This window comes from Trichosurus vulpecula, chromosome 1 (genome assembly GCF_011100635.1).
Source record: "Trichosurus vulpecula isolate mTriVul1 chromosome 1, mTriVul1.pri, whole genome shotgun sequence".
Taxonomy (NCBI): Eukaryota; Metazoa; Chordata; class Mammalia; order Diprotodontia; family Phalangeridae; genus Trichosurus; species Trichosurus vulpecula.
In genome coordinates, this window is record NC_050573.1 from 69,951,629 (window position 1) to 69,977,525 (window position 25,897).

At 39.7% G+C, this 25,897-nt stretch overlaps 1 protein-coding gene across 2 annotated transcripts in view; it reads left to right on the top strand.

The window, feature by feature from the left end:
- Positions 1–2,845: 2,845 nt before the first annotated feature.
- The window catches only part of CHAF1A (chromatin assembly factor 1 subunit A), a 55,934-nt gene continuing 32,882 nt past the window's right edge, over positions 2,846–25,897 (top strand). Inside the window, exons 1-3 of one of the 2 annotated variants that reach the window (XM_036769473.1) lie at positions 2,846–3,071; positions 5,810–5,860; positions 8,415–9,256. In XM_036769473.1, the coding sequence (XP_036625368.1) occupies positions 2,846–3,071; positions 5,810–5,860; positions 8,415–9,256 (1,119 nt within the window). The remainder of the gene's footprint in view (positions 3,072–5,809; positions 5,861–8,414; positions 9,257–25,897) is intronic. The other variant, XM_036769474.1, reaches the window with a different exon arrangement.

The following is a 25,897-nucleotide window of genomic DNA, read 5'->3' on the forward strand; positions in this document are numbered from 1 at the left end:
AAATGTTTATTAAGGGGCAGCTAGGTGGCACAGTGGATAGATTGCTGGATCCGGAGTCAGGAAGACATCTCTGATTTCAAATCTGGCCAGAGAAGGAAACTGCAAACCACTCTAGTATCTTTGCCAAAAAAAACCCCCCAAAAAACCAAACCAACCCAAAAAACAAATGGGGTCACAAAGAGTTGGATGTGGTTAAAAAATGACTGGGCAACAAAAATATTTATTGATTGACTGAAAGAGAAAAACAAGACAGTCCTGTTCTTAAGGACTTCGCATTCTAGTAGGGGGGAAGATGAGAAAAGTAGGAGAAGGGAGAATAAGCAACATCTGTCCAAATTCCACAGTATTTTTGCATGAGACCCCACCTCTCTACTGCCATCAGGGCCTCTTCCAGGCCTTCAGATCAGTCTGCTTTGTCCCCCATCTAGCTGGTCCAAACTGCCCCAGATGCATTTCCCCACATCCAATCTTTTCTATTTGGGCAGGCCAGATACCAGAAGCCCAGGAGATGCCCTGAAATATTTTCTTGCCAGTGCCATTCATCGTCAGAGCACGGTCAAAATTGTGGCACGTTCAGAGGAGAATTCCAAGTTGGTGAAAGGTCTCAGAAACGTGTCCCGAGATTGTTTGACTGAACTAAAACTAATGATGTTTAGCTGGAGAGAAGTGAAGACTAATCTTCAGGTATCTGAAGGGCCATCATAAGGAAGTGCGCCAGGGTGCAGAGCTGGAAGCAAGAGGTGGAAGTTGTAGAGAAATAGATTTTGGCTTGAATATAAGCAAAATCTTCCTAACAATTAGAGATATCTTTGAGGCAGCTGGGTAGCTCAATGAATAGAGTAAGCCTGGAGTCAGGAAAACATGAGTTCATATCCAGACTCAGAAACTTATTAGCTTTGGGATCTTGGGCAAATTTACTTTGTCTGCCTTAGTTTCCTCCACTGTAAATTGGGTAAAACAGTCGGTCAGTCAATAGACATTTATTAGGTGTCTACTATGTTCCAGTGCTAAGTACTGGTGATACAAAAAGAAGCAAAAGACAGTCCTTGCCCCCGAGGAGCTCACAATCTACCAAGAGACAGCATGCAAACAAATATATAGAAAGCAAGCTATATACCAGATAAATAGGAAATAATTGAGAGGGAATCTCCTTGGATTGTTAATCAAATGAGATTATATTTAGAAAGCACTTAGCACAGTGTCTGGCACATAGTGGGTGTTTAATAAATGCTCATTTCCTTCCTTAAGAGGAATTGCTGCCCTTATAGGTAATCTCCTATCTCTATAGGTAATTCTCAATCCCTCTATCTTTGAGGGCAGCTAGATGGTAAAATTTAAAGAGAGCTGGGCCTGCAGTCAGGAAGACCTGAGTTCAAATCCACCCTCAGATACTTGCTATCAGGGCCACAAAGAGATTCTATGATAGCTTATGTTCTTCTGATCCCTGGTATGGGATACCATCCCATGAATTTGACTCATTAAGCATTTATTAAACACCTACTAAGTGCCAGGCCCCGTGCTAGGGGAGATATAAAAACAAGCCAGTCCCTGCCCTTTTGGAGCTTATGGGTGGGGTGGGAGTGGTTGTATACAAATAAACAGTTTCATAAGAAACTTATAGATAACGCTGAGGGAGCGTCATCTCGACACTTGACAGATCACCTATGCGAAGTCATGGAGGTGGGAAATGACGTGCCCTCAACTGGAACAATAGAATACAGAAGAGGGAGTAATGTGAAATTAATCTGAGAAGATAGATTGGAGTCAGATCTTGCAGGATTTTAAATGTTATGTAAGGGGCAATTGGCTTTGAGGTAGTGAGGCGGTGCAGTGGGTAAAGCCTGGAACTGGAGTGATGAAGTTAAGTTGTATCCAACTCTTCTTGACCCCCTTTGGGATTTTCTTGGCAAAGTTCTTAAAGTGGTTTGCATCTTCTTCTCCAGTTCACTTGACAAATGAGGAAACTGAGGCAGACAAGGTAAAATGACCTGTTCAGCGTCGCACAGCTAGTGAATATCTGAGGCCACATTTGAACACAGGAAGATGAGTCATCCTGACTCCAGGCACGGGGCTCCACCCACTTCTACACCTAGCTGCCCAAGGAGTCAGGAAGACCTGAGTTCAAATCCAACACTTGTTGGCTGTCTAAGCTTGGGAATGTTGAATAACTGCTGCCTGCCTCAGTTTCCCCATCTACAAAATCGGGGTAACAGTGGCACCTATTTCCCAGGGCTGCTGTGAGGACAAAGTGAGACAATATCTGTAAAGCGTTTTGCGAACGTTAAAGCCATATATAAATGCTAGTTATTGTCGTCCACAAGGAGTTCCTGGAAGACCCGTGCCATGGAAGGATCAATAGGGCCATGGAAGGATCAATAGGGCCACGGAAGGATCAACAGGGCCATGGAAGGCAAGGCCGGGCGTCAGAAGCCTCCTCTGACTTCTACAAGCCTGGCAACATAGGCCGTCGTCGCAGCCGCACATCACGGTAGTGGCACCGTGACGTCTAGGACGGCATCGTGACGTCTAGGAAGGTCCTGTTTCACTGGAGGAACGCCCGCCCCTTCTCCAAGCTATCCAATCCCGAAGTCGAGCTCTCCCGTTGACGCCTCCGTCACCCAATCACCGGACAGCTCCTCCTGGGCCTCAAGCCAGCTGTGGGATGATTTATCAAGCGGTGGAAGAAAGAAAGAGAGCCCCCCCGCCCTCCCTTCAGGAATGTCAATAGGCCGGAGGAAGGACTCGATCTCGCGAGGTTGCCTCTTCCCCGTCCCGCCTCCCTGTTCCCTCCCCAGGGGCCTCCGGGCGGGTCACGTGGCGGCCTTTCGCCCTATCAGCGGGTCGCATGGCGGGGTCGCCGAGGTTCCCGCCAAATACGAGCAGTGGCGGCTGGAGCAGCGGCGCCGGTGGGCGGGCGGGAGGGAGGGCGAGAAGCAGCCGCCGCGCGGGCCCCTCTTCACTGCCGCTGCCGCCACCGCCTGAGGGGAACCCGCGCCCGTGCGCCGCCGCCGCCGGGGCGATGCTGGAGGAACCCGAGAGCCCGGCGCTCGGCCTGAGCGGGGTGGTGACAGGTACGAGAGCGGCGGCGGCGCCTCTCGGGCCCGGGGCGCGGGCGGTGGGGGAGCGGGGCGCGGGGCCTCAGCGCTGCCACACAGGGCCGCTGGGGGAGGGGCCCGGGGGCCCGAGGCCGCTGGGGGCCGAAGCTCCCCCGCGAGCACCCCAGGAGGCAAGCGGGGGCGGCGTTAGCGACCTCCCGGGCCAACGCTGTCTAGGCTTACAGATGGGGAAACTGAGTCTCAGAGAGTGGAAGCGGGAAAGACGGGATGCCGATAATGGGAGTTGACATCTGGAGCTCTAAGGTTTCCATACATTATTCTCGCTTGATCTTCGTAATCTCACCCTTGGCTATTATTATCTCCATTTTACAGGTGAGACTACTGAGGCTTAGAGAGGCAGAGGGACCTCTCCAGGGTCGCCCAGCTAGTGAGAGTCCAAGGTGGGATTCAAACCCATGTCTATTGACTGCAGGTTCAGCATCTCTCCATTAGGCCCCACCGATCCTAGGAAGTCAGACCTGGAAGACCATTTCATCCAAGCCCTTCATTTTTAGAAAGGCACAAGCTGAGGTCCAATAGAGGAAGGTGCCTGGAAGGAATTTGAGAAATAAACTTGTCCAGTTTCTAAATTCTATGGAGGGGACAGATTGAACCAATAAGATGAAATGTCACATAGGATGAAGACAGAACATAGATCAGGGAGGGACCTTAGAGATAATTATTTAGTCCAGCAGTTCTCAGTGTTTTCTGGGGACCCCTGGAGGGATCTGGATCCCCAGTACCTTTTCAGGGAGTCTAGGAAGTGAAAAACTTTTCCTAATGATAATTTTTTAAATTTATGACATGGTTAAATATCAGTAGATAGAGCCTGCATAAGTGAAAGCTCCATGGACTGTCATGAATGATTTTTAATAGTATAAACGTGGTCCCAATACAGAAATGTTTGAGAACTGCCATTCTACTCCAATAGCCTCCTTTTGCTGAGGAGATAGATTCAGTAACATTGTATGTCATAGTTTCCAGAGCTTGTCACAGCTCCCTACTGAATTATACACTCTTTGAGGACAAGGACTTATAGTTCTCCTTGTCCAGTGCCTGTGGGGCAAGAGTGGGGGGGAGGCTGTGATTTCACCAGCACCAACCTATGTGGCCATTCCTTTGTAAGTTACAGTCTTAGAGAGTGGCTTGAAGCACTCAAAGGTTGAGTGACTTGCCCAGGATCACACAACTAATTTGTGTTAGAGATGTCTTGAACCCATCTTCCTGACTGTAAGGCTGGCCCAGTATCCACCGCCTCTCTAAGCAGTAAGCACCTAATATTTTCAGTTGAATGAATTTTAATAAGGTGGGCCTAGGTGATGCTGAAGCCAAACTCCTTAGTTAACTTTATGTACTGGCCCCTGAGAGAGCCAGCATTTAAATAGCAATTTGGGTAAATTATCTCATTCAGGCTTCACAAGCAACCCAGTGGGAGAAGTACTGTAGATATTATCCCTATTTTACAGATGAGTAAATAGGCTTAGAGAGGTCAGATAAAGCCTTTTTTGAACCCAGCTCTCTTCACCATTACATCTTTGATAGTCACTGGAACTACTGATATCCTATGGAAGTCAATTGGCACAGTTCGCTGTTTGTGGTTAGTGTTGTGAGAGAAAAAAAGTTGAATGATGAGGTGGTTGAAAATTTCATATCCCCGAGATGAGAAAAGTGGGGAAAAAACTCTGTTCTTTTGATTGTATTAGTATCATGCCAGATTGGGCCTCATTTGTTATGCACTGATACCTTCTTCATTGCCTTTGGAGAACTAGAAAGAGGAGGTATGAAAGAGGATGTTGCTTCTGGGTACCCTTTTATCACTTAGCCTTGGAAAGGGGGTTTTGTTTTGATTCCATGGATAGCCAGCTTGTGCTTGCTGAATGTCATAAAAGGCTCCATCTAATTTTCTGTTTTGTTTTAGCAAAAGTACATGTATTTTTTACTTTTTGTGGCCAAAATGTGATGTCAGTTGTCTATTGACATTCTATTGTTCTGAAACTCTTAAGAAACAAGATAATTACATGCTTTTAAACAATAAAGAATAGACTGAAGATTTTGTCAGAGTCAACTGACAGTCCAGTTTGGAATGATTTATTTAATTTGAGAGTGGGTGTTTTCCTAGAGATTTTTCATATTTAGGTTGGTGTATTCCATCATAATCAGTTTCCCTTCTTAGCACTTCTTAGGAACTTAGCACATTACACATATTTGTTATTGTCATAACATTCTGTGAAATTGGATGCCTTCCTATTTTATAGGTGTGAGAGGTTGAGACTGAGGCTCAGGGAATTTTGTTGTTCTCGGAAAAAATAGTGGTTTTATAAGGTATTTTTTTTTTCTTTTCCCGGTCCAGGTATATCACATTAACATACTACATTATCAAAGTATTGCAGAAGTCATGCTAAACTTCTATATTCATATCTCCTTGTCTAATTCCTACCTGTTCTTCCAGATGGAGCTCAAGTTCCAGTCCCTTCTTGAAGTTTTCCTGAATTCATTCCACAATAATCTTACTCTGTCCTGAATTGTTGAAGCACAAATTTTCTGTACCCCTAATTTGCTCCTTATGTTTTGTCTTGAGGGCAGGAACTTAGTTGTATCCTTTATACCACTTGTAGTTAATACCTGTACCATACCTTGCATACATTAGATGCTTAATAAGAACTTGCTGATTGATTTAAATGTTTAGTAACTTATTTTTTTGTGTTTATTCACAGCCATGGAGTGCAAAGACAGACCAGCTTTCCCAGCCAAGAAATTAGTACAAGGTAAATTATTGGGATGGGATGAGGAATCAAGTTTGAAACTTCTTCCTGATTAGTATCTTTTAATGTAAATCGCTGTGACCTATTGTTTAACACATATATGTTTGTCCTCTGGTAAACTGGACTTCCAAGCTATTAGGGTCCTTAATGTTTCAAACACAAGAATTCAGTTAAAGAGTACCTCCTGTCTTACAAAGAAATGGTTTGCTTACCTAGTAGTCGTTTTTCAGGCAACTTTAATTGCCTGAAAAATGGCAAAAAAGCTCACAGAGCTTCCTGCACTTTATTCTGTAACACAAGACCATAGACACTTTCCCACTAGATTTAATATTGTATGTAAAATTAATGTTTCTGATTTGTCAAATTTCATTATCGGATTTCTCCCGACAATTTTAGTTCTTCAAAAATTAATGGATAATTGTACATTGAAAGGATGCTGCTGTTAGAAGGAAACACACTGACGTCAATGAGATGTTACATTCTTTGTGGAGGGAGACAGAAGTACTCCTAACAAAAAAAGCCCAGTAGTCTAGTATTTTGTCCTGTAGGGATAAACAATACACTTTATTCCCCTCCATCCACTCTGTTAACCAGCTACCCTGGCTGACTTCTTGTTCCTTGTTCATGATACTTCCATCTTCTTACTCATGCTTGGAATACTTTCCCTCCTCACCTCTGTCTCTTAGCCTTCCCAGTCCCCTCAACTGCTAAAACCTTTCCTGATGAAATAACCTTCCATCTACTCTGTATATTTGTATGTTATTTCCCTCATTAGAATGTGGGCTCCTTGAGGGTAGGGAAGAGTATATTTGCTTCTTTTTATATTTCCAGATTTTAGCAGAGTGCCAAGATCATAGTAAGTACTTAATAAATTCTTGTTGACTTAAGTACAGTAATTGATTATCATTAGAAGGTTCTGGTTGTCAAGGTTAAATTGTTTTGAGTATACCATATTGAGATACTGAGTCTGTGGTACATTTAATAAAGATTCCATACAGATGGTTAAAATAAAAAACATTTTAAGATGTCTTTGTTGTTTGGAAAACATATCCCAGAAACTCATTCCTTGAGAATGTTAGATAAAGTAAACAATAACTCATATGTTTATAGCACTTGAAATTTACAAAGTGTAGTCTTTATAACCTTGTGAGGTAGATTGTGCCAATATTATTATTCTTGTTTTAACAAGTGGGGAGACTGAGAATTAAGCAGGTTAAATGACTTGCCCGTAGTCATAGCTAGTAAGTGCAAAGGCTTGAGACTTTGATTCTGGGCTTCTGAGTCCAGTACTGTCTCCCTTAGGGCTCACTCCTCAAGGCTAAATTTAGTTTTCATAGCAGCTGGATTATGTTCAATGGTTCATCTATAAAGGAGGTAGATAGTATTTATGTGGCAAATGAATGTCGAGTATGAAAATTATACTCTTACGCATGTCTTCAATCGATCCAGAAAGCCTCAAAATTTTTTGGAGCTCTGCAATAACCTTGTTAAAGGATTGTCAGCATTCTTTTTCAGGATAAGCTTTGATGGTGAACTAGTAAGAAAAAAGTGTTGCTTTTTTCCCTTCCCCTTTCCTAAGCTTGATAAGGTCAATCGTTTTAAAGGCTATAAGTGACATTAAAATAAAATACAAACAGCCTGGCTTTTTAAACCATTCACCATCTAACTCCAGCCTATCTTTCCAGACTTTCTTTTAAAACCCTTCATGTATGTACACTATGATCTCTCCAAGTTGGTTTACTGGATGTGGCCTGGAATGTCCACTCCCCTCACTTTTGCCTTTTTTAGCTTCAAGGCTCAGTTTAGGTGCCATCTTCTACAGGACTGAAGACTTTGTTTAATCCTCCAGTTGTACTCTTCTTCTTTAGATTGCCTTGCATTTGTTTCTCAGTCATATGTCCCCAACAGAACATAAACTCCTTGGAAACAAGGACTGTTTTGTTTTTGTCTTTGTATTCTGAGTGTTTAATGCAGTGTGTGCCACAGTAGATGCTTGAGAAATGTTTAAGTGTTGTCCTTTTTCACTCTTCATGTCTTCAACCATGAACTTACAATTTATAGAACTTTAAGGGTTACAAAGTGTTTTCCTCACAACAACTTTGTGAGGTAAATAGAATAGGGATTGTCACTATTTTATTGAAACTGGGCTTAGAGGGATGAAGTAATTTTCCAAAGCTCATTTGCTAGGGATTAAACAGAACTGTAATCCTGGAACTGTGATCTTCTGATTCCAGATCTGTGCCCTTACTGACACATAGCAAGACAGCATATAGATAACAACGTTGAACTTGGGAGTCAGAAAGACCTGCATTTAAATCCTCTTCTAGAAATTGACCAGCCATGTGAGCCTGGGTATCCCTTAACCTCTTTTAGCCTCAGATTCCTGAGGGATAATAATAAAGGGATGATAATAGCATCTATTTCACAGAGTTGTGGTGTGGATCAAATGAAATTATATATATATATATTTCTTTGAAAATTTTAAAAGGCTATGTAAGTGTTAGCTATTATCATTACTTACTAAATGGCAGTTTGTTTGTTTTTTTTGCTATTTCAGCTCGATTGCCTTTCAAGAGATTGATTCCTGTACCAAAGGAGAAAACTGATGGACACTCAGATAGCAAGAAATCAGGTTCTCAAAGTGTTTCTGTTGAAAGTAAAGTCTCTGATTTAGAAACATCTTCGGAGAACTTGGAAACTGATTGTCAGTTGAACTCTGGAGCGGAGTTCACTTCAAAACTTGTGAATGGGAAAGGTCCATTAGATAACTTTTTAACAAGAAAGGTGAAAAACCAAATTGGCCAACCACTGGTCATAATTGATTTGACAGAAGACTCAAATGACAGACTGACCAGTCCTATGGACCACAGTAAATTAAATTCTGAAGCATTTTCATCCAGCGAGACCATAAATGGAATCAGAGAAAAAGACAAAGCTCTGATGGTGCCATCAAATGCCCCAAATCACAAGGTAGCAATATCAGAGGAGGCCAGTTCAGAAGATTCCTCTGCAACACATAAGAATGATGACTCAAGAGTCTTAAAGGATAAAGACTCAAAGAAAAGCTCATTAAAATCCTTCCTTGAGTTGATACATCTTCCAAAAACGTGCTCAGAAAATAAACAGGACGGTTGGAATGAAGTTGAGGGTATCCTTTGTAAAGGGAAGGTGCCTGTAGTGGTCTTACATGATATCCTGGCTGTCAAATCACTTCCAGTGGAATCTTTGGTTGAGAGCATTACCTCTGAGAGTGAGGTCTTAGGCCCTGAAGATGACTCTGTGCTTAGCCATTCCTCATTGAGTTCTCCCTCTTCCACTAGCTCACCTGAAGGACCATCTGTATCTGAGAAAAAGAGAATCAATATTAGTCCTTTACCTTCTGCCACACCTGTACATAAGGTAAGTCTCTTTCAGTATAAAAAAAAGCCTTTAAAAAAACATCATGCATTGTGGTGTGCTAATCACTGGCATTTAGGAGACACTCTGTTGTAAGTGCCTAATTTGCATGTAGTTATTGCCAGCTCAATTAGCAGTGGATAATTACAGTGAACAGGTACCTCAGAAACCTTATTTCAGATACTGGCTTCAATCTACTTCACCAGAGTGGCAGTTAAATAAAAACAATTCACCTCCTCTCCCTTTCCTTTACCTAGTCTTGCTTGTATGGAATTTGCTGACAGCAACTGAAATGACTAGAAGCTGTCAGAGGTAGGGAGAAAGAACACAAATCTTACATTGCCTTGTCGGCTTTATGAGTTTGGTAGCATCAACCTCGGTTATTTTGGCTGCTTGTTTTGAAAATCTGGTACATTTCCTCTTTTTTCTCTTGTCACTTCAGATTAGTTTTTAAAGGCCCCAGAAGTATGGCTTCTGTGATGTAATTTTGTATGTCTGTTCGTTACTTGGGCTTGTCAGCACATTTAGTCTTCTAATAGCTTTTTCTTTTACTCTCTTTTAGATAAAGATAATAGAAAATTTTGAAAAATTGCTACTTTTTTATGTAATGATTTATATCTCAAATTGGATATTCATATCATGATGTTTGTTTAAACAAAAAAAGTTAATGTTGCTGAAACCTAGCTATCTTAGATGGTTTTATGTTCTTATTTCTCCCCAAAATTATTACATTCTGTTGCCATTTTGTGCAACTTGCATAGCTATGGTTTCTTTCCTTTTATTCCTTCCCCAAGGGGTATGAGAATAAGGGAGGAATGCATTTTTCCTTGCTTTAAAAAAAAAAGATTTATTTTAAATTTAGCCTTAAAACTGTAACAAAAACAATTAAACTTTGTCAGTATTTACATTCAAATAATAACAAAATACCCATAACATTGTGCCATTTTCCTCATTTGGAGTTTATTATAGCTCTTTTGGTCTGTTCATACCCTACCTTTTTTACTTTTATGTTATAATATGTATTCTTTTTGAGACAGTGTTAAGTGGTAGAAAGCTGTTTGACTCTTATGCTCTGTCATGCCTCTGTGTCCTTGGGCATTTCACTTCCTTTCTCTGGGCCTTACTTTCCCTTAAAATGGAGTTTGGATTTGCTGACCTCAGAGGTCCTTTCTGCCCCTACAATCTTAGGATCCTATGGTTTTTTCTTCAATTCTCATTATTTCTTAAATTTCATACAGTTCTTAAGTTCATCGTACTTAGTCATAGTATTATGTTAATATACCACTTATGTGGCATTCCCCAATTTTAGGACATTTGTGTGTCACTTTTTTTGCAGTTACCAATAATATTGCTTATAAATGTCTTTAGATGGATAACTCTTTCTTTTGGATAATGATTTCAGGAGACTACAGAAATTCCCTTTGACTAAAAATCTTTGATGTTTTCCACATATTCCCAGTTCCTGTCTGAGAAGATTATGCCAATTTGCAATTACATTGCACCTGTTGAGTTATATCATTTTAAATTATTTTTGCCAACTTGATGAATGTAGATAGCACTTCTTTCAGTTCTTTCTGAATCAGAGAAATTTAGAGCTAGGTGAGATCTTAAAGATCATCTAGTCCAATTTAACTTGGATTTCTTTTCCTATTAATCAGTCTTTTTATCAGAATTTTTTTTAATCAGAATTTTTCTTTTTTTTGCTTTTTCAAGTGAACATTTTAATTTGTATTTCCAAGAAATGACTTTCTTAAAAAAAATTCCCAAAACATTAATCAGGAATGGTACAATATTTTCTCATGGCCAAATGAACTTAGGGGTTTTAATGTGATTTTAGAAAATTAATGCCATAATTTATAGTGTAAACATTACCCATAGAACCTCTACTTTTCAAGGGAGAATGATCCACCAGAGATCAGTTTATTTCAAAAGAAAGGATAATTTTAATGTTAAAAAAAGAACATTTAAAATGCAAAGCCCTGGAATTTTTATTAAATTCCTGCCACAGATGTAATTCATAAAATATCTAGTGTTTTAAATTTAGTCTTATGTCAGCCATCTTGTTTTGTAAAGCACACTGTATCTATTTGTAGACTTATCAGTTGCTTGAATTTTTTCCAGGCTCTCTATAGAACTAATTTATTACATGGCATTGCAGCCAGTCAACATTGAGAAGAGGAAATGTACATGCCTTCATAATAATTTACTTTTGGTTCCCATTTCCTCTATATCTAAGATTCTTTTTGACATTGAAAATTTAAAAATAGCATGATTGGTGTAGAGTAATGAAATAAACATTTGACCTTGTTAAATGCACAAATGCTACAGAAACACTTCCTATTTTATGAACGAATCACTATGGAGTTAGGAATTAATATGCTATATTTTACATGGTTTAAGTGCTGGAGATGTAATTTCTCTTGCAGTGAGCACAATTTTGGGGCTTAATTTCACCTTTTGTTAGTTTTTTTTTTTTTTTTGGTGATGTTCTACCAGAAAATTCTAGTAGTAATAGCATTTTGATGCTTCCATGATCTCATTGCAGTGGGTACCCTTTCCACCATTGCAGACTGCAGTTAATCCATGTCTTCTCATCCTTTGTTATTCTTGACCTTGTCTTTTTTGTAAATGTTCCTTAGATATAGCCAATGTCTAGAGGTCTTCCTTTGGTCTTCTTAATATATTTTGTGGATTGGGTTGTCCATGTCCTATGTGCTATTTTCTTGCTATTTATTTAAAACATTCCTCCAAAAATAATGAGTCTAATCTGGAGCCTGCTATAGAATACTGCCCTAGATACTGAAAAAATAGAACTTTGTTTTGAAGTAGAAAGTTTGGAAAAACACCCAAATTCTAACCTTGAGGTTGAGTCTGAAAAGGGTTGATTAAGAGCAAGAAGGCCTCATTGATCCTGGCTATGTCTTCCACTTGACAAATGTATCTCCCCATATGCCTGGGGTCTTGATCATCTCCGTCTTACAAAGGAAACTAGGGACCTAAAAGATTTAAATATGCTGCGATTTTTTTTCCCCTAGCTCCTTCCTCTTTGGTTTGCCCATTCTCTTAAAAAATTAAGCAGAGAGAATTAGGGTTTTTTTTTTTTCCTCTAGTTTGGATCTTTTGGGACAATAGCGAGAGACACAAATTGATTAAAGCAATTTAAATCAAGGGAAACTTTTGTTTTGGCAACCTGAATTTATTGCTGGGGGGTTACCAAATATAACATGATTTGGGCTAATGGATAAAGCCCCAGCTTGCTTTGTGTTGATTATCATGAAGACTCAGCTCTTGGTATTGTATTTCTGTTATTGGAGTAAGTAAATTCCCTCATCCTGACTCATTTTTACAAGATGTGTCCCACTTATGTCAGTTTAGACTCCAGGCACCTGTGATCTCTTCTGTTTTTCCTCTTTCCCTCCTTTTAACCCCCACCACCTCTTTTCTCTCAAGCTACTCTTCAATGATTACCCCAATTTTAGTCAACTAACTTCTGGCATTAAATGCTTTGAAATTACTAATTAAGGTGCATTCTTTCCTCTAACACTTACCTCTCCTTCCTTTTCAGTCCTTCTAAAACTGACCCTTTTTCCTAACTTCTCTATTTTAGTTGAGAGAACCACTACCCTTCCAGTTAAGCAGGTTCTCAGTTTTTAACTCTTCACTCTTACCCCATTTATCCAACCAGTTACCAACTCTTGCTTTTCTGCCTCCATACTTTTCCTTTCCTTCTTCTTTTCTTCAGCCATACAGCTATCACCCTAGTTTGGGCCTTCATCACTCCTTCTTGGACTATTGCAATAGCCTCCTACATGGTCTTTTTGCTTCCAGTCACTCCCACCCTAAATCCACACAGTGCCAAATTAATATTCCAAAAGCTTCAATTTGACCACGTCACTCCCATACTGAAAAAGCTTTAGTGGCTGCTTGTTATCTCCAAGATAAAATACAAACTCCTCTGGTTGGCATTTAAAGTTCTTCACAGTCTGTTTCTGGTCTGTCTTTCCAGACTGATCCACACATTTACTCCCCCTCATTCACTCTTTGTTCTAGCCAAACTAGCCTGCTTATTGACCCTCTTCATGACATTCCATCTGCTATCACTTCTGTGGAGTTGCACAGGCTGCCCCCTCATGCCTGGAATGCTCCTTGACTCCACCTCCTATACTTCCTAGCTTCCTTCAAAACACAGCTCAGGTGCCATTTCTTCTAGGATACCTTTCCTTATTCCTTCTCAGTTATTAATGCCTCAAGCCACTCTCTTCTCCCAACACATTGTGCTTATTTAGTAAAGGTTTTTTGCATATACTTATCTGTGCATATCTTGTTTCTCACTAGCAGAATGTAAGCCCCTTGAGGGCAGAGACCTTTTCTGGTTGGTTAGTTTGTTTTTTGGTCTTTGTGTCCTTAGTACGTACCTAGGTTAAGTGTTTGGGGCATGGCACGTAACTAGGTAGTACCCATATGCTTATTGAATTAAATTGCATTTCACTTCTAGAAGGAATGAATATTTTGATTTAGCAATTGGTGAGGGAGCCTTAGTTACCTTCCCAGAAGTAGGACTGTATTTCCCATATGTCTGTCATACTAGGTATGTTTAGGAGTGAGCTGTATCTCCACCTTCAACTTCCTTCTTTCTTTTTTCCCCCCCGCCTAGATGTTCTGTTTCCTAGTTTTTAGGCTGAAAACTATTGAAAGCTCTAGTGACCTTTTACCCACCTACCTACTTTAGAGCACCCACCCATCCTGGGGCACCATGTATGGTACTTATAATGGCACAGCCCCTTCCCTATGAGGATCCTACCTGAGTCTGGTGCCCCCTTATCATCAACCAACTATATTCCCTCTGACTGGAAATCACCCCTGCCCCAGTGGGGCTCATTCAGTGTCAGTTCCCACCAATGATTACCTCCAAAGGTAGAGGAAAGAGGGAACTATCCTGACCCCATTTTGGGCCCTTACCTTAGTTCTCCCACATCCCCAAATCTCTGGTACCATTCTCCACCCAAGAATGACTAATCCTGGTTGTCTAACTTTGTTTCTTCCTCATTCCTGAGCTGTTTCAAGTCCTGAGTATGTGATGAGTGAACCTAATTGTTTTACCTGCTTCTTACCTCCTTAGTTTTTGAAGAAGCTTACCTAGCACTGCTTCTTAAGCATCACAGGGAATTCCGCTTGATATGCTCCACTTCTGGCACTGCATCAGGATGCCATAAACTTGTAAATCCTGGACAGGGGTCGAAAACTCCCAGCAGCCCTTCCCTAGCTGGACTGGGTAGATTGTTTGCCCTAACCAGTCATTTGGTTCCCCTCCCTCAACCTTATAAGCAGAGCCAGGAGGGGCAGGACAAAAGCATACTGTTTAAAATTTGCTGTTGTGTTGAGATTTTCTCTATATAGATATATGTTAAAATCATGGGATCCCTTGAGGAATGAGTCATTCTTTGTAGCTGAGTTTTCTTGATACCTGAGGACTTATTTAATACTAAAGCTATTTCTTCTTTTTCAGATCTTTTTTTATTTTAAATTTATTTAGTATTTTATTTTTCCCCAGTTACATGTAAAAACAATTTTTAACATTCATTTTTAAAACTTAGAATTCCAAATTCTGTCTCCTCCCTCCTCTTCCCCTCCCCCCCATTGAGAAGGCAAGCAGTTTCATACAGGTTATACGTGTAGTCATGTAAAACATTTCCATGATAGTTATGTTGTGAAAGAAAACATAGGACCCCCCCCCCCCCAAAAAAAAACCCTTAAGAAGAATAAAATAAAAAAACGTATACTTCAATCTGTATTCAGACACCATCAGTTCTTTCTCTGGGGGTGGATAGCATAAGTTCTTGTATTGCTGAGAATAGTTAACCCATTCACATCTTACAACAATATTGCTGCTACTTTGTACATAGTACATTTCACTTTGCCTCAGCTCATGTAAGTCTTTCCAGGTTTTTCTGAGAGCATTCTGTTCATCGTTTCTTACTAAAGCTATTTCTTTTGACCATTTTGAATAAGTGGTTCCAAAAATGTATTGCATACTTCTCTGCCTTAAATTATCTTGAATATAATTTAATATTTTATTGATGGCTTAAGGGTAATCACTTTGAACATTAATGATTATTTTTGTTGTTGCTAAGTCATTTCATTCTTGTATAACTCTTTGTGACCCCTTTGGGGTATTGGCAGAGATGTTAGAGTGGTTTGCCATTTCCTTCTAAAGCTTATTTTACAGATGAGGTACTGGGGTATACAGGGTTAAGTGACTTGCCTAGAGTCATACATCTAGTAAGTATCTTGAGATTTGGACTCAGGTCTTCCTGACTCTAGGCCCAGTGATCTATCCATTGTACCCCCTAGCTGCCCATTGATGATTATACTGTTCAGTAATACAGTAGAGCCATATGTTATGGTCTGTTGAGGTATCTGAGCAAGGGAATTTATTCCTGTCCCAAATAGTTGACCCCAGTCTGTTTTTCCTCTACTTCTGTTGTTTTTCTGTCTGCTTTTTGCAGGTTTTCTTGCTTTGTTCTTAGCTAGTTTTGTATAGTATCTCTCTTCCACTCCTACCTGTTTTAGTCTGCTCTGGGCCTTGAAACTAGCAATCTGAATTTTTTAGAATTGTATATAAAATAAAAACAAATCAGCTCTTTGGGATTCTGTGTGAAATAAAAGTAGATTGTTTCTTAGGAGTGGAATATACCAACTTAACTATAAGTCTCCATAACATAACTGCAGAGCTCTATAGAGTTGCTATTACACAGCAGATCATTGAACTTTACAACAGGTTTGCAAAGCCCTTTAAATGTAGCTCGTCTCCTTTAATCTTCTTTTTTTTCCCTCAGTTTGATCTTCCCACTAACCTTTGAGATAAGATTTACAGTTCTTATTATTAGCCTTTGTAGTCAGGCTTCTGACCTCATCACCAGACTGAAGTTGCTGTCTCTAAAGGTACTAAATCATCTCTTACTTGACAAACCAGATAGTATTTTCTCAATCCTCATCCTTCTGGATGTATTTGAAAACTGTTGAACACCATCTCCTTAATTATAATCTGTGCAGATGACTTGTCTGTCTTCTGAGCTCGTCCCACATTACTAACTGCTTAGTGGGCAACCACGGAGTGCCCTTCCCTCCCCCATTCCCAACTCAACGTGTCCAGAACAGAATTCATCTCTTCTACCAAACTTTCCTATTCTGTTTTGGGTACCATCATTTTTCCAGTCTCCCAGAGTCATAACCTTGTTGATATGCCTCATTCCCCCTCACTTCACATATCCAATTTTGTCAGATTTTTGCCTTTTCTTCCTCCACATTTCTTGAAAGTGCCCCCTTCTTACTGTTCGTGTAGCCTGCACTTTAGTTAAGGCCATTATTATCTCTTACTTAAACTGCTGCAGTGGTTTCCTAATTGATCTCCCCTTCTCAAGACTTTCCCTACTCCGATCCATTATCCACACAACTGTCAAAATGTTTTTCCTTAAGTGCAGCTCTGATCATGTAATTTCTCTAACTCAGTAAAATTTAGGGGCTCCCTCTTGCCCATAGGATAAATATATAGACTTCTTACTTTGGTTTTTAAAGTCCTTCACAATTTGCCCCAACCTTGTCTGTCTGGCCTCATGCATTGCTCCCCTTCCCAAACACTGTGGTCCAGCCAAATAGTCTTTCCTCCTGTCTGTACTTTTGCACTTCTTCCTGATCCCTGGAATGTACTCATTCCTCACCTTTCCCTCATAGAATCCCTCAGTACCCTTGAGATTCAGCTTATCCACCTTCTGCCTAACACCTTTCGTGGTTCCCTCTGACTGCTAGAGCCCTCCCTCCTTAATTACCTTGTGGTTATTTTATATGTTTGTTCTGTGTCTGCTTCTTTTTGTATGTGCTCTCTCTCCCAGCAGAATGTAAACTCCTTGAGTGCAAGGATTGTTTCATTTGTCTTTTGCCTACCATACACAATCCCCGCTATAAAGTACTTGGGCCTTTTGGGTGGAGTTAGAATTAGTAAGTCCATTGTAGACTTAGGGTTGCTTGAGGCACTCAGATGTTGAGTGATTTTCCTCTGATCCCAAAACTATTATGTGAAACAGGACTTGAACCCAAGTCTAACTGATTCTAAGTCTAGACATGTATTCAGTATTCCTGGTTGCTGCTTACTCATTCTATTATGTATTTTTATGGTGTAAGAGATTCATTATAGGATAAGCATCCTCTTTTTGATTTTCCTATTTAAATTTATCTTTTATTCATGATTTTCTTAAATAAATTGTGGCTATAAGTGCACTTGCCTAAAATTCATGCAACTTAGCATTACTTTTGTAAATGGAACTTTAAAGGTTACAAAAAGTAGAGGGATGGAGCCAAGATGGCGGAGTAGCAGCAGGGACCTGATTGAGCTCTCCCCCCAAATACCTGTAAAAAATGACTCTAAACAAATTCTAGAGGAGCAGAAGCCACAAAATGACAGAGTGAAGCAGATTTCCAGCCGAAGACAATCTGGAAGACCAACAGGAAAGGTCTCTTGCACTGGGCAGGGAGCAGAGTGCAGTCCAGCGTGGGCCAAGCTGGCAGACAGGGCACTGGAGTAAGCCTCAGGGCACTGAATCACTGGCAGCTGCAGTGATTTCCAGACTTCTCAACCCACAAATGCCAAAGACAGCTTTGAAGTGATGAGGAGGAACATCAAGGCATGCAGCCAGAGGAAGACAGCAGGGTCAAGGCTCCTACATCCAAAGCCTCCAAGAAAAATATGAAATGGTCTCAGGTCATGGAAGAGCTCAAAAATGATTTTGAAAAGTAAGAGTAGTAGAGGAAAAATTGGGAAGAGAAATGAAAGCAATGGAAGAAAATCATGAAAAACAGGTGAACAGCTTTCTAAAGGAGACCCAAAAAAATGCTGAAGAAAATAACACCTTAAAAAATAGACCAACCCAAATGTCAAAAGAAAGCCAGAAAGCCAGCGAGGAGAAGAATGCCTTAAAAAGCAGAATTGGCCAAATGGAAAATAAGGTCCAAAAGCTCCATGAAGAAAATAATTCCTTAAAAGTTAGAATGGTGCAAATAGAAGCTAATAACTTTATGAGAAATCAAGAAATTAAAAAACAAATCCAAAGGAATGAAAAAATTGAAGACATTGTGAAATATCTCATTGGAAAAACCACTGACCTGGAAAATACATCCAGGAGAGATAATTTAAAAATTATTAGACTACCTGAAAACCATGATCAAAAGAAGAACCTAGACATCTTTCAAGAAATCATTAAGGAAAACTGCTGTGATATTCTAGAAACAGAGGGTAAAATAGAAATGGAAAGAATCCACTGATCACCTCCTGAAAGAGATCCCCAAAGGAAAACTCCTAGTAATATTGTAGCCAAATTCCAGAATTCCCAGGTCAAGGAGAAAATATAGCAAGCAGCCAGAAAGAAACAGTTTAAGTATTGTGGAAACACAATCAGGATAATACAAGATCTAGCAGCTTCTACATTAAGGGATTGAAGGGTTTGGAATATGACATTCCAGAGGTCAAAGGAGATAAGATTAAAACCAAAAATCACCTACCCAGCAAAATGGAGTATAATATTTCAAGGGAAAAAAATGGAATTTCAATGAAAGAGGACTTCCAAGCATTCTTGTTGAAAAGATCAGAGCTGACTAGAAAATTTGACTTTCAAATACGAGAATCAAGGGAAGTATGAAAAGGTAAACAGGAAAGAGAAGCCATAAGGGACTTATTAAAGTTGAACTGTTTACATTCCTACATAGATGATATTTGTAGCTCAAGAGACCTTTCTCAGTATTAAGGTAGCTAGAGGGGATACACACACACACACACACACACACACACACACACACACGTATGTGTGTATATACGTGTGTGTGTGTGTGTGTGTGTGTGTGTAGACAGGGTGAGCTGAATATGAAGAGATGATACCTAAAAAATAAAATTAAGTATTGAGAGGGATGCCCTGGGAGAAAGAAAGGGAGAGGTAAAATGTAGTAGATCATCTCACATAAAAGAGGCAAGAAAGAGCTTTTACAAAGGAGGGAAAGAGGAGAGAGGTGAGAGGGAATAAGTGAGCTTTACTCTTATCTGGATTAGGAGCAGAATGTCAAAGACAGCCCAAAGACACACTCAGTTGGGTATAGAAATCTATCTTGCCCTACAGGAAAGCAGGGGGGAAGGGGATAAGAGAGGGGGAGATAATAGAAGGGATGGCAGATTGGGGGAAGGGGTAATCAGTAAACACATTTGTGAAGGGACAGGTCAAAGGAGAGAATAGAGTAAATGGAGGGTGGGATAGGATAGAGGTAATACAGTTAGTCTTTTACAACATGACCATTATGGAAGTGTTTTGCAAGACTATGCATGTATAACCTACATAGAATTGCTTGCTTTATCAATGAGTGTGGGTGGGGAGGGAGGACAGGAGAGAATGTGGAACTCAAAGCTTTAAAAATGAATGTTAAAAATTTTTTTTTTTGGAGAAGGGAGGGCAGAGCCAAGATGGTGGCTTGAAAACAGGGACTTGCTTAAGCTCTCCCCCAAATCCCTCCAAACACCTGTAAAAAATGACTCAAAACAAATTCTGAAGCTACAGAACCAGCAAAACAATAGGGGGAAACAAGTGTCTAGCCCAAGATGGCCTGGATGGTCTCTGGAAAGGGTCTGTTGCACTGTGCTGGGAGAGGAGTGCAGCCCAGCGTGGGCCGAACTAGGACAGATCAGGCTGGAGTAGACCTGGTGGTGTTAGCTTCAGGGTCTTGAATCACTGAGCTGTGGAAGTTACCAGACTTTTCATCCCATAAATGCCAAAGACAATGGAGCAGGTCAGTGGGAAAACTGCTGAATCTGGGTGAGGGAGGTGCATGATCTGGCCACAGCCCCAGGGCAGTGGAGGTGACTGAAGCAGCAGCAGCAGCAACTGCTTCCAGAGTCCCAGGCCCACACTGTGGGGGGAATCAAGTGGCTGATCAGAGCGGGAGTGCAGAGACAGCTTTGCTGGAGCTGAGGCAAGGTTCACTTGCTTGGCCTGCTTGGATCTGGGTCGCAGTCTTGGTTTGCAGTTCTTGGGGGAGGAGGAGCACTGCTGTGGCAGAGCTTTGTGGTGGCTGCAGAGAGGGAGTCCTCCTGGTGGTTACACGACAGAAAGGAGTTCCTGCACTCACAAACCAGAGCACAGGCCAGGAGAGGAGCATCATACTCCCTCAGAATAGAAGTAGCTCTGAAAACAGGAGTGCAAAACCCCTGAAGGTTGAAACAAAGCATGTTCTACTCTGAAAGCAATTATACCCTAACAAAAAGCTCAAAAGTCAAGTAATTGGCTGGGAAAACGAGCAAGCAGTGTAAAAGGACTCAGATTATAGAATCTTTCTTTGGTGACAAAGAAGATCAAAACATACAGCCAGAAGAAGTCAATAAAGTCAAAGATCCTACATCAAAAGCCTCCAAGAAAAATACAAATTGGTCTCAGGCCATGGAAGTGCTCAAAAAGGATTTAGAAAATCAAGTAAGAGAAGTAGAGGAAAAATTGGGAAGAGAAATGAGAGTGATGCAAGAAAATCATGAAAAACAAGTGAACAGCTTGCTAAAGGAGACCCAAAAAAATACTGAATAAAATAACACCTTAAAAAATAGACTAACTCAAACGGCAAAAGAGGTCCAAAAAGCCAATGAGGAGAAGAATGCCTTAAAAGGCAGAATTAGGCAAATGGAAAAGGAGGTCCAAAAGACCACTGAAGAAAATACTGTCTTAAAAATGAGAATGGAGCAAGTGGAAGCTAGTGACTTTATGAGAAATCAAGAAATTATGAAATAGAACCAAGAGAATGAAAAAATGGAAGACAATGGACAATGTGAAATATCTCACTGGAAAAACCACTGACCTGGAGAATAGATCCAGGAGAGATAATTAAAAAATTATTGGACTACCTGAAAGCCATGATCAAAAAAAGAGGCTAGATATTATCTTTCAAGAAATTATCAAGGAAAACTACCCTGATATTCTAGAACCAGAGGGTAAAATAGAAATGGAAAGAATCCACTGATCACCTCTTGAAAAAGATCCCAAAAAGAAAAGTAGGAATATTGTAGCCAAATTCCAGAGTTCTCAGGTCAAGGAGAAAATATGGCAAGCAGCCAGAAAGAGACAGTTTGAGTATTGTGGAAACACAATCAGGATAATACAAGATCTAGCAGCTTCTACATTAAGGGATTGAAGGGCTTGGAATATGATATTCCAGAGGTCAATGGAACTAGGATTAAAACCAAGAATCACCTACCCAGTAAAACTGAGTATCATGCTCCAAGGCAAGATACGGATTTTCAGTAAAATAGAGGCTTTTAGGCTTTCTTAATGAAAAGACCAGAGGTGAATAGAAAATTGGACTTTCAAACAGAAGAATCAAGAGAAGCATGAAAAGGTAAACAAGAAAGAAAAATCATAAGGGACTTACTAAAGTTGAACTGTTTTGTTTGCATTCCTACATGGAAAGGTGATATTTGTAACTCATGAGACCTTTCTCAGTATTAGGGTAGTTGGAGGGAAAATACATACATATAGGCACAGGGTAAGTTGAATATGAAAGGATGATATGTTAAAAAATATGTAAAATTAAGGGGTGAGAGGAATATATTGGGAGGAGAAAGACAGAGATAGAATGGGGTAAATTATCCCAAATAAAAGTGGCAAGAAAAAGCAGTTACAATGGAAGGGAAGAGGGGGAAGGTGAAAGGGAATGAGTGAATCTTGCTCTTATAGGATTTGACTTAAGGAGGAAATAATATACACTCAATTGGGTATCTTACCCTACAGGAAAGTAGGGGGAAGTGGATATAAAAAGGTGGGGATGATAGAAGGGAGGACAGATTGGGGAAGGAGGTAATCAAAAGCAAACCCTTTTGAAAAGGGACAGGGTCAAGGGAGAAAAGTGAACAAAGGGCAACAGGATAGGATGGAGGGAAATATAGTTAGTCTTTTACAACATGACTATTATGGAAGTGTTTTGAATAATGATACATGTGTGGCCTATGTTGAATTGCTTGCCTTTTCAAGGAGGGTGGGTGGGAAGGGGAGAAGGGAGAGAATTTGGAATTCAAAGTTCTAAAAACAAATATTTAAAAAAAATTGTTTTTATGTGCAATTGGGAAATAAGATATACAGGCAATGGGGTATAGAAATCTACATTGTCCTACAAGAAAGTAAGGGGAATGGGGTGATAGAAAGGAAGTCAGACTGGGGAAAGGGGCAGTCAGAATTTATGTTGTCTTGGGGGGGAGGGTAGAAATGGGGAGAAAATATGTAACTCAGCATCTTGTAGAAATGAAAGTTGAAAACTAAAAATACTAAATAAAAATTTTTTTTATATGCAGCTGGGAAATAAGATATATAGGCAATAGGGTATAGAAATCTATCTTGCCCTACAGGAAAATAGAAGGGAAGGGGATAAGAGAAGGGCATGGGGGGAGTGGCAATAGAAGGGAGGTCAGGTTGGAGGAAGGGGTAATCAAAATGCTTGCCGTCCTGGGGTGGGGGGAGGGGAAAGATGGGGAGAAAATTTGTAATTCAGAACCTTGTGGAAGTGAATTTTGAAAACTGAAAATAAATAAATTTATTTTTTAAAAAAAGATTACAAAAAGTCTATATAAAGATTTCTTTTTAACTTTTCTGTTCTATTGTTATCCTTAGCTTTACCTGGCTGCTGTTTCTAAATCTATTTGATTGCCTTTGTGCCCTGGCATATAGTAATGACCTAATAAATGCTTATTAATTGATGTCTTGTCACTTCTTCAGAATTGGAGGATTTTTTTTCATCTAGACCAAGGTTTCTTAACCATGAACTTTTAAAAATATTTTGATAACTGTACTTCAATATAATTGGTTTTTTTTGTCTCTTATTTCGTGAATTTAATCATATTATACTGAGAAACAGTCCATGGGTTTTATGAGACTGACTGCCGTAGGGGTCCATGACACACAAAAACTTAAGAGCTCTTACTTTGGACAATTGTTGGCCTGCCCACAGCGTGAATGGAAGATGAGTGATTATGACTAGGTGAAGGATTACAGGTTCAGAGTTGGATGGGAGGTTTGTTAGAAGATATTTAGTAGAATTCCTTGTCTTTACATGTAAGGAATCCAAAGACCAGAAAGATTAGTTTGTATTACTTCAATAGACCAGATTTGAACGGGGAGCTTCTGATTCCAAATTCAGCGTTTTCCCAAGCCACCTCTACAATTTCTTTTGAGATCTCACCTAATAGTAATCATATTTGTTATTGTCATTTTAGTCATGTCTGACTCTTTGTGATCCCATTTGGGGTTTTCTTGGCAAAGATACTGGAGTGTTTTGCCATTTCCTTCTCCAGCTCATTTTATAGATGAGGAAACTGAGGCAAACAGGATTAAGTGACTTGTCCAGGGTCACACAGCGAGGAAGGCTTGATTTGAACCCATAAATTCATAAAAATGAGTCTTTCTGACTTCGGGCCTGACCCACTCTCCACTGCAACTCTTAGCTGCTCACTAATCATATTTATCATGTCATTATAATGTAGTATGTGGGATCCAGTCCTATCTCTGCTAGATTGTAAAATTGAAGAGCGCCAGGACCATGATGATTTTTTATTTTATTTTTTTGTTTCTGTAGTGCCTAGCATGGCACATTGCACATAGTGCTCTCTTCATCTCTGGGCCCCAGCTTTCTTTACTTGTAAAATAAGAGGATTGGACTATATTAGTATTCTCCCAATCATCCTGTAGGTTGTGAATTGTGTTTTATGGACATTTTTGACGCTAGTAATATTTTTCTCTCTAAAATGTTAAATATAAAGTTGTCTAAAATAGTGTGTGTGTGTGTGTGTGTGTGTGTGTATGCAGCCATCTTTTGGTATGAAAATAGATTTAATGTCTTTTGCTTTAAAATTTTCCTGATTCTCCTTTATCCTAAAGATAATTCCATTTGTCCAGAGCTTTGGATCATTCATATGGATTCATTCATTGTATTTCAAACTCCAAAATATTCTGTGGCCAAATGATTTTTCACTGACTCATACCTAGTATGGAATTAATAGATATAGAAAAACCCTTAAAACAGAGGGGCTTAACCCTAATTCTGTGTACTTATGATAATATTATGATAACTATATTTCATTATAATTGATTTCTCTTATAGTTTCTTTTCTATTTTATTTTATTAATTTAAAAATATTATTTTGAGTATATCCATAGGTTTCACGAGATTACCAAAGGGCTCCATGATTTGAGGGGGAAAAGGATTAAGAAAGAATGCATGTCTGAGAAGATCATCCCCAGCATTTCCCAAATTGATGGTGATGTTCTATTTGAGACTGTAGTGCCCTTGATACCTTGGCTGAAATAAAATAGATTTTTAATGTTTAAAAAAGTTATTTATTTTTAGTTTTCAGCATTCACTTTTATAAGATTTTGAGTTCTAAATTTTCTCTTCCCATCCCTCCCCGCTCCCCACAATGGCATGCAATCTGATATAGGCTATACATGTACAATCATATTAAACATATTTCCACATTAGTTATGTTGTAAAGAAGAGTTAGAACCAATGGGAAAAATCATGAGAAAGAAAAAAAGAGAGAAAATATTGTGAATAGAGTTTTTACAAAAGAGTTTTCTTTGTCATTTTGTTTAAAAAAAGTGTCTTCCTAAACTATTCAGCATCATGAATTTCAGTGGGTCTGTGCACTATGGCTGTTCTCCTCCTCTCCCTCCCACTAGAATCGGGGATGGGGATCTTTGAGCCTTTGGGATTTGTTCTGTGAAGTTTGGATTCAGTCAAAGGGCCACACTTGAGGACCTAGAGGGCCACACATGGCCTTGAGGCCACAGCTTTCCCACCCCTTCAGACAGATGTCGTTCACCTGGGACCTTGGACTCTGATAGGTGAGCTTTCACCTTACCTTGCTAGGAATCAGGCCTTCATTTCCAAACTGTGTTGCTGTTTGCATTAAACCTCCTTCTCCCTTCTGGTTCCCCTTTATGTGTTGTCTTCCTCTATGGAGATGTAAACCTGAGAGTGGAAAGTCTCACTTTGTTTGTATTATCAGTGCTTAGCACAGTTCCTGGCATATAGTAATACTTAAATGATTTTTCATTCGTCAATGTAGGTATGCATGTAGATTGTAATCGAAACAGGCTTTCTCATCCTGTGTGACTCTTTTATCTATGTCTTACCATGATTCCTTCATAAAGGGTCTATCCAAAGTGTTAAGTCTTTTAACATAACATGTGTACTAGTTTTAGTCCCAAAGTCAGATAGTGAAGTACTTCCCTAATCTTTATTAAGAGGTAGTGGACTTTATGTTCTGGATTGATTTTGCTGTTTTTCTTTGTTATAAGGTGGTGTTCTTTAGTGAGGAGATTGTATCAGGAAATGACTAATATAAAAAAGCAAAATAACAAGACATCAGTAAAATTAATTTAAAAAAATATGTGAGTACTAATGCAGCATCTGGCTGTTCATCTCTTATCCTTGCTTTTTTTTTCTATCTCTAGCATTTAGCACAAGGCCTGGCACATGCTAAAGACTTAATAAACACTTATTGATTGATCCCTGGTTCTTGATAAATAACTAATCTACTTCTTTTTCTAGTCATACATACATATCTGTGGTGATAAT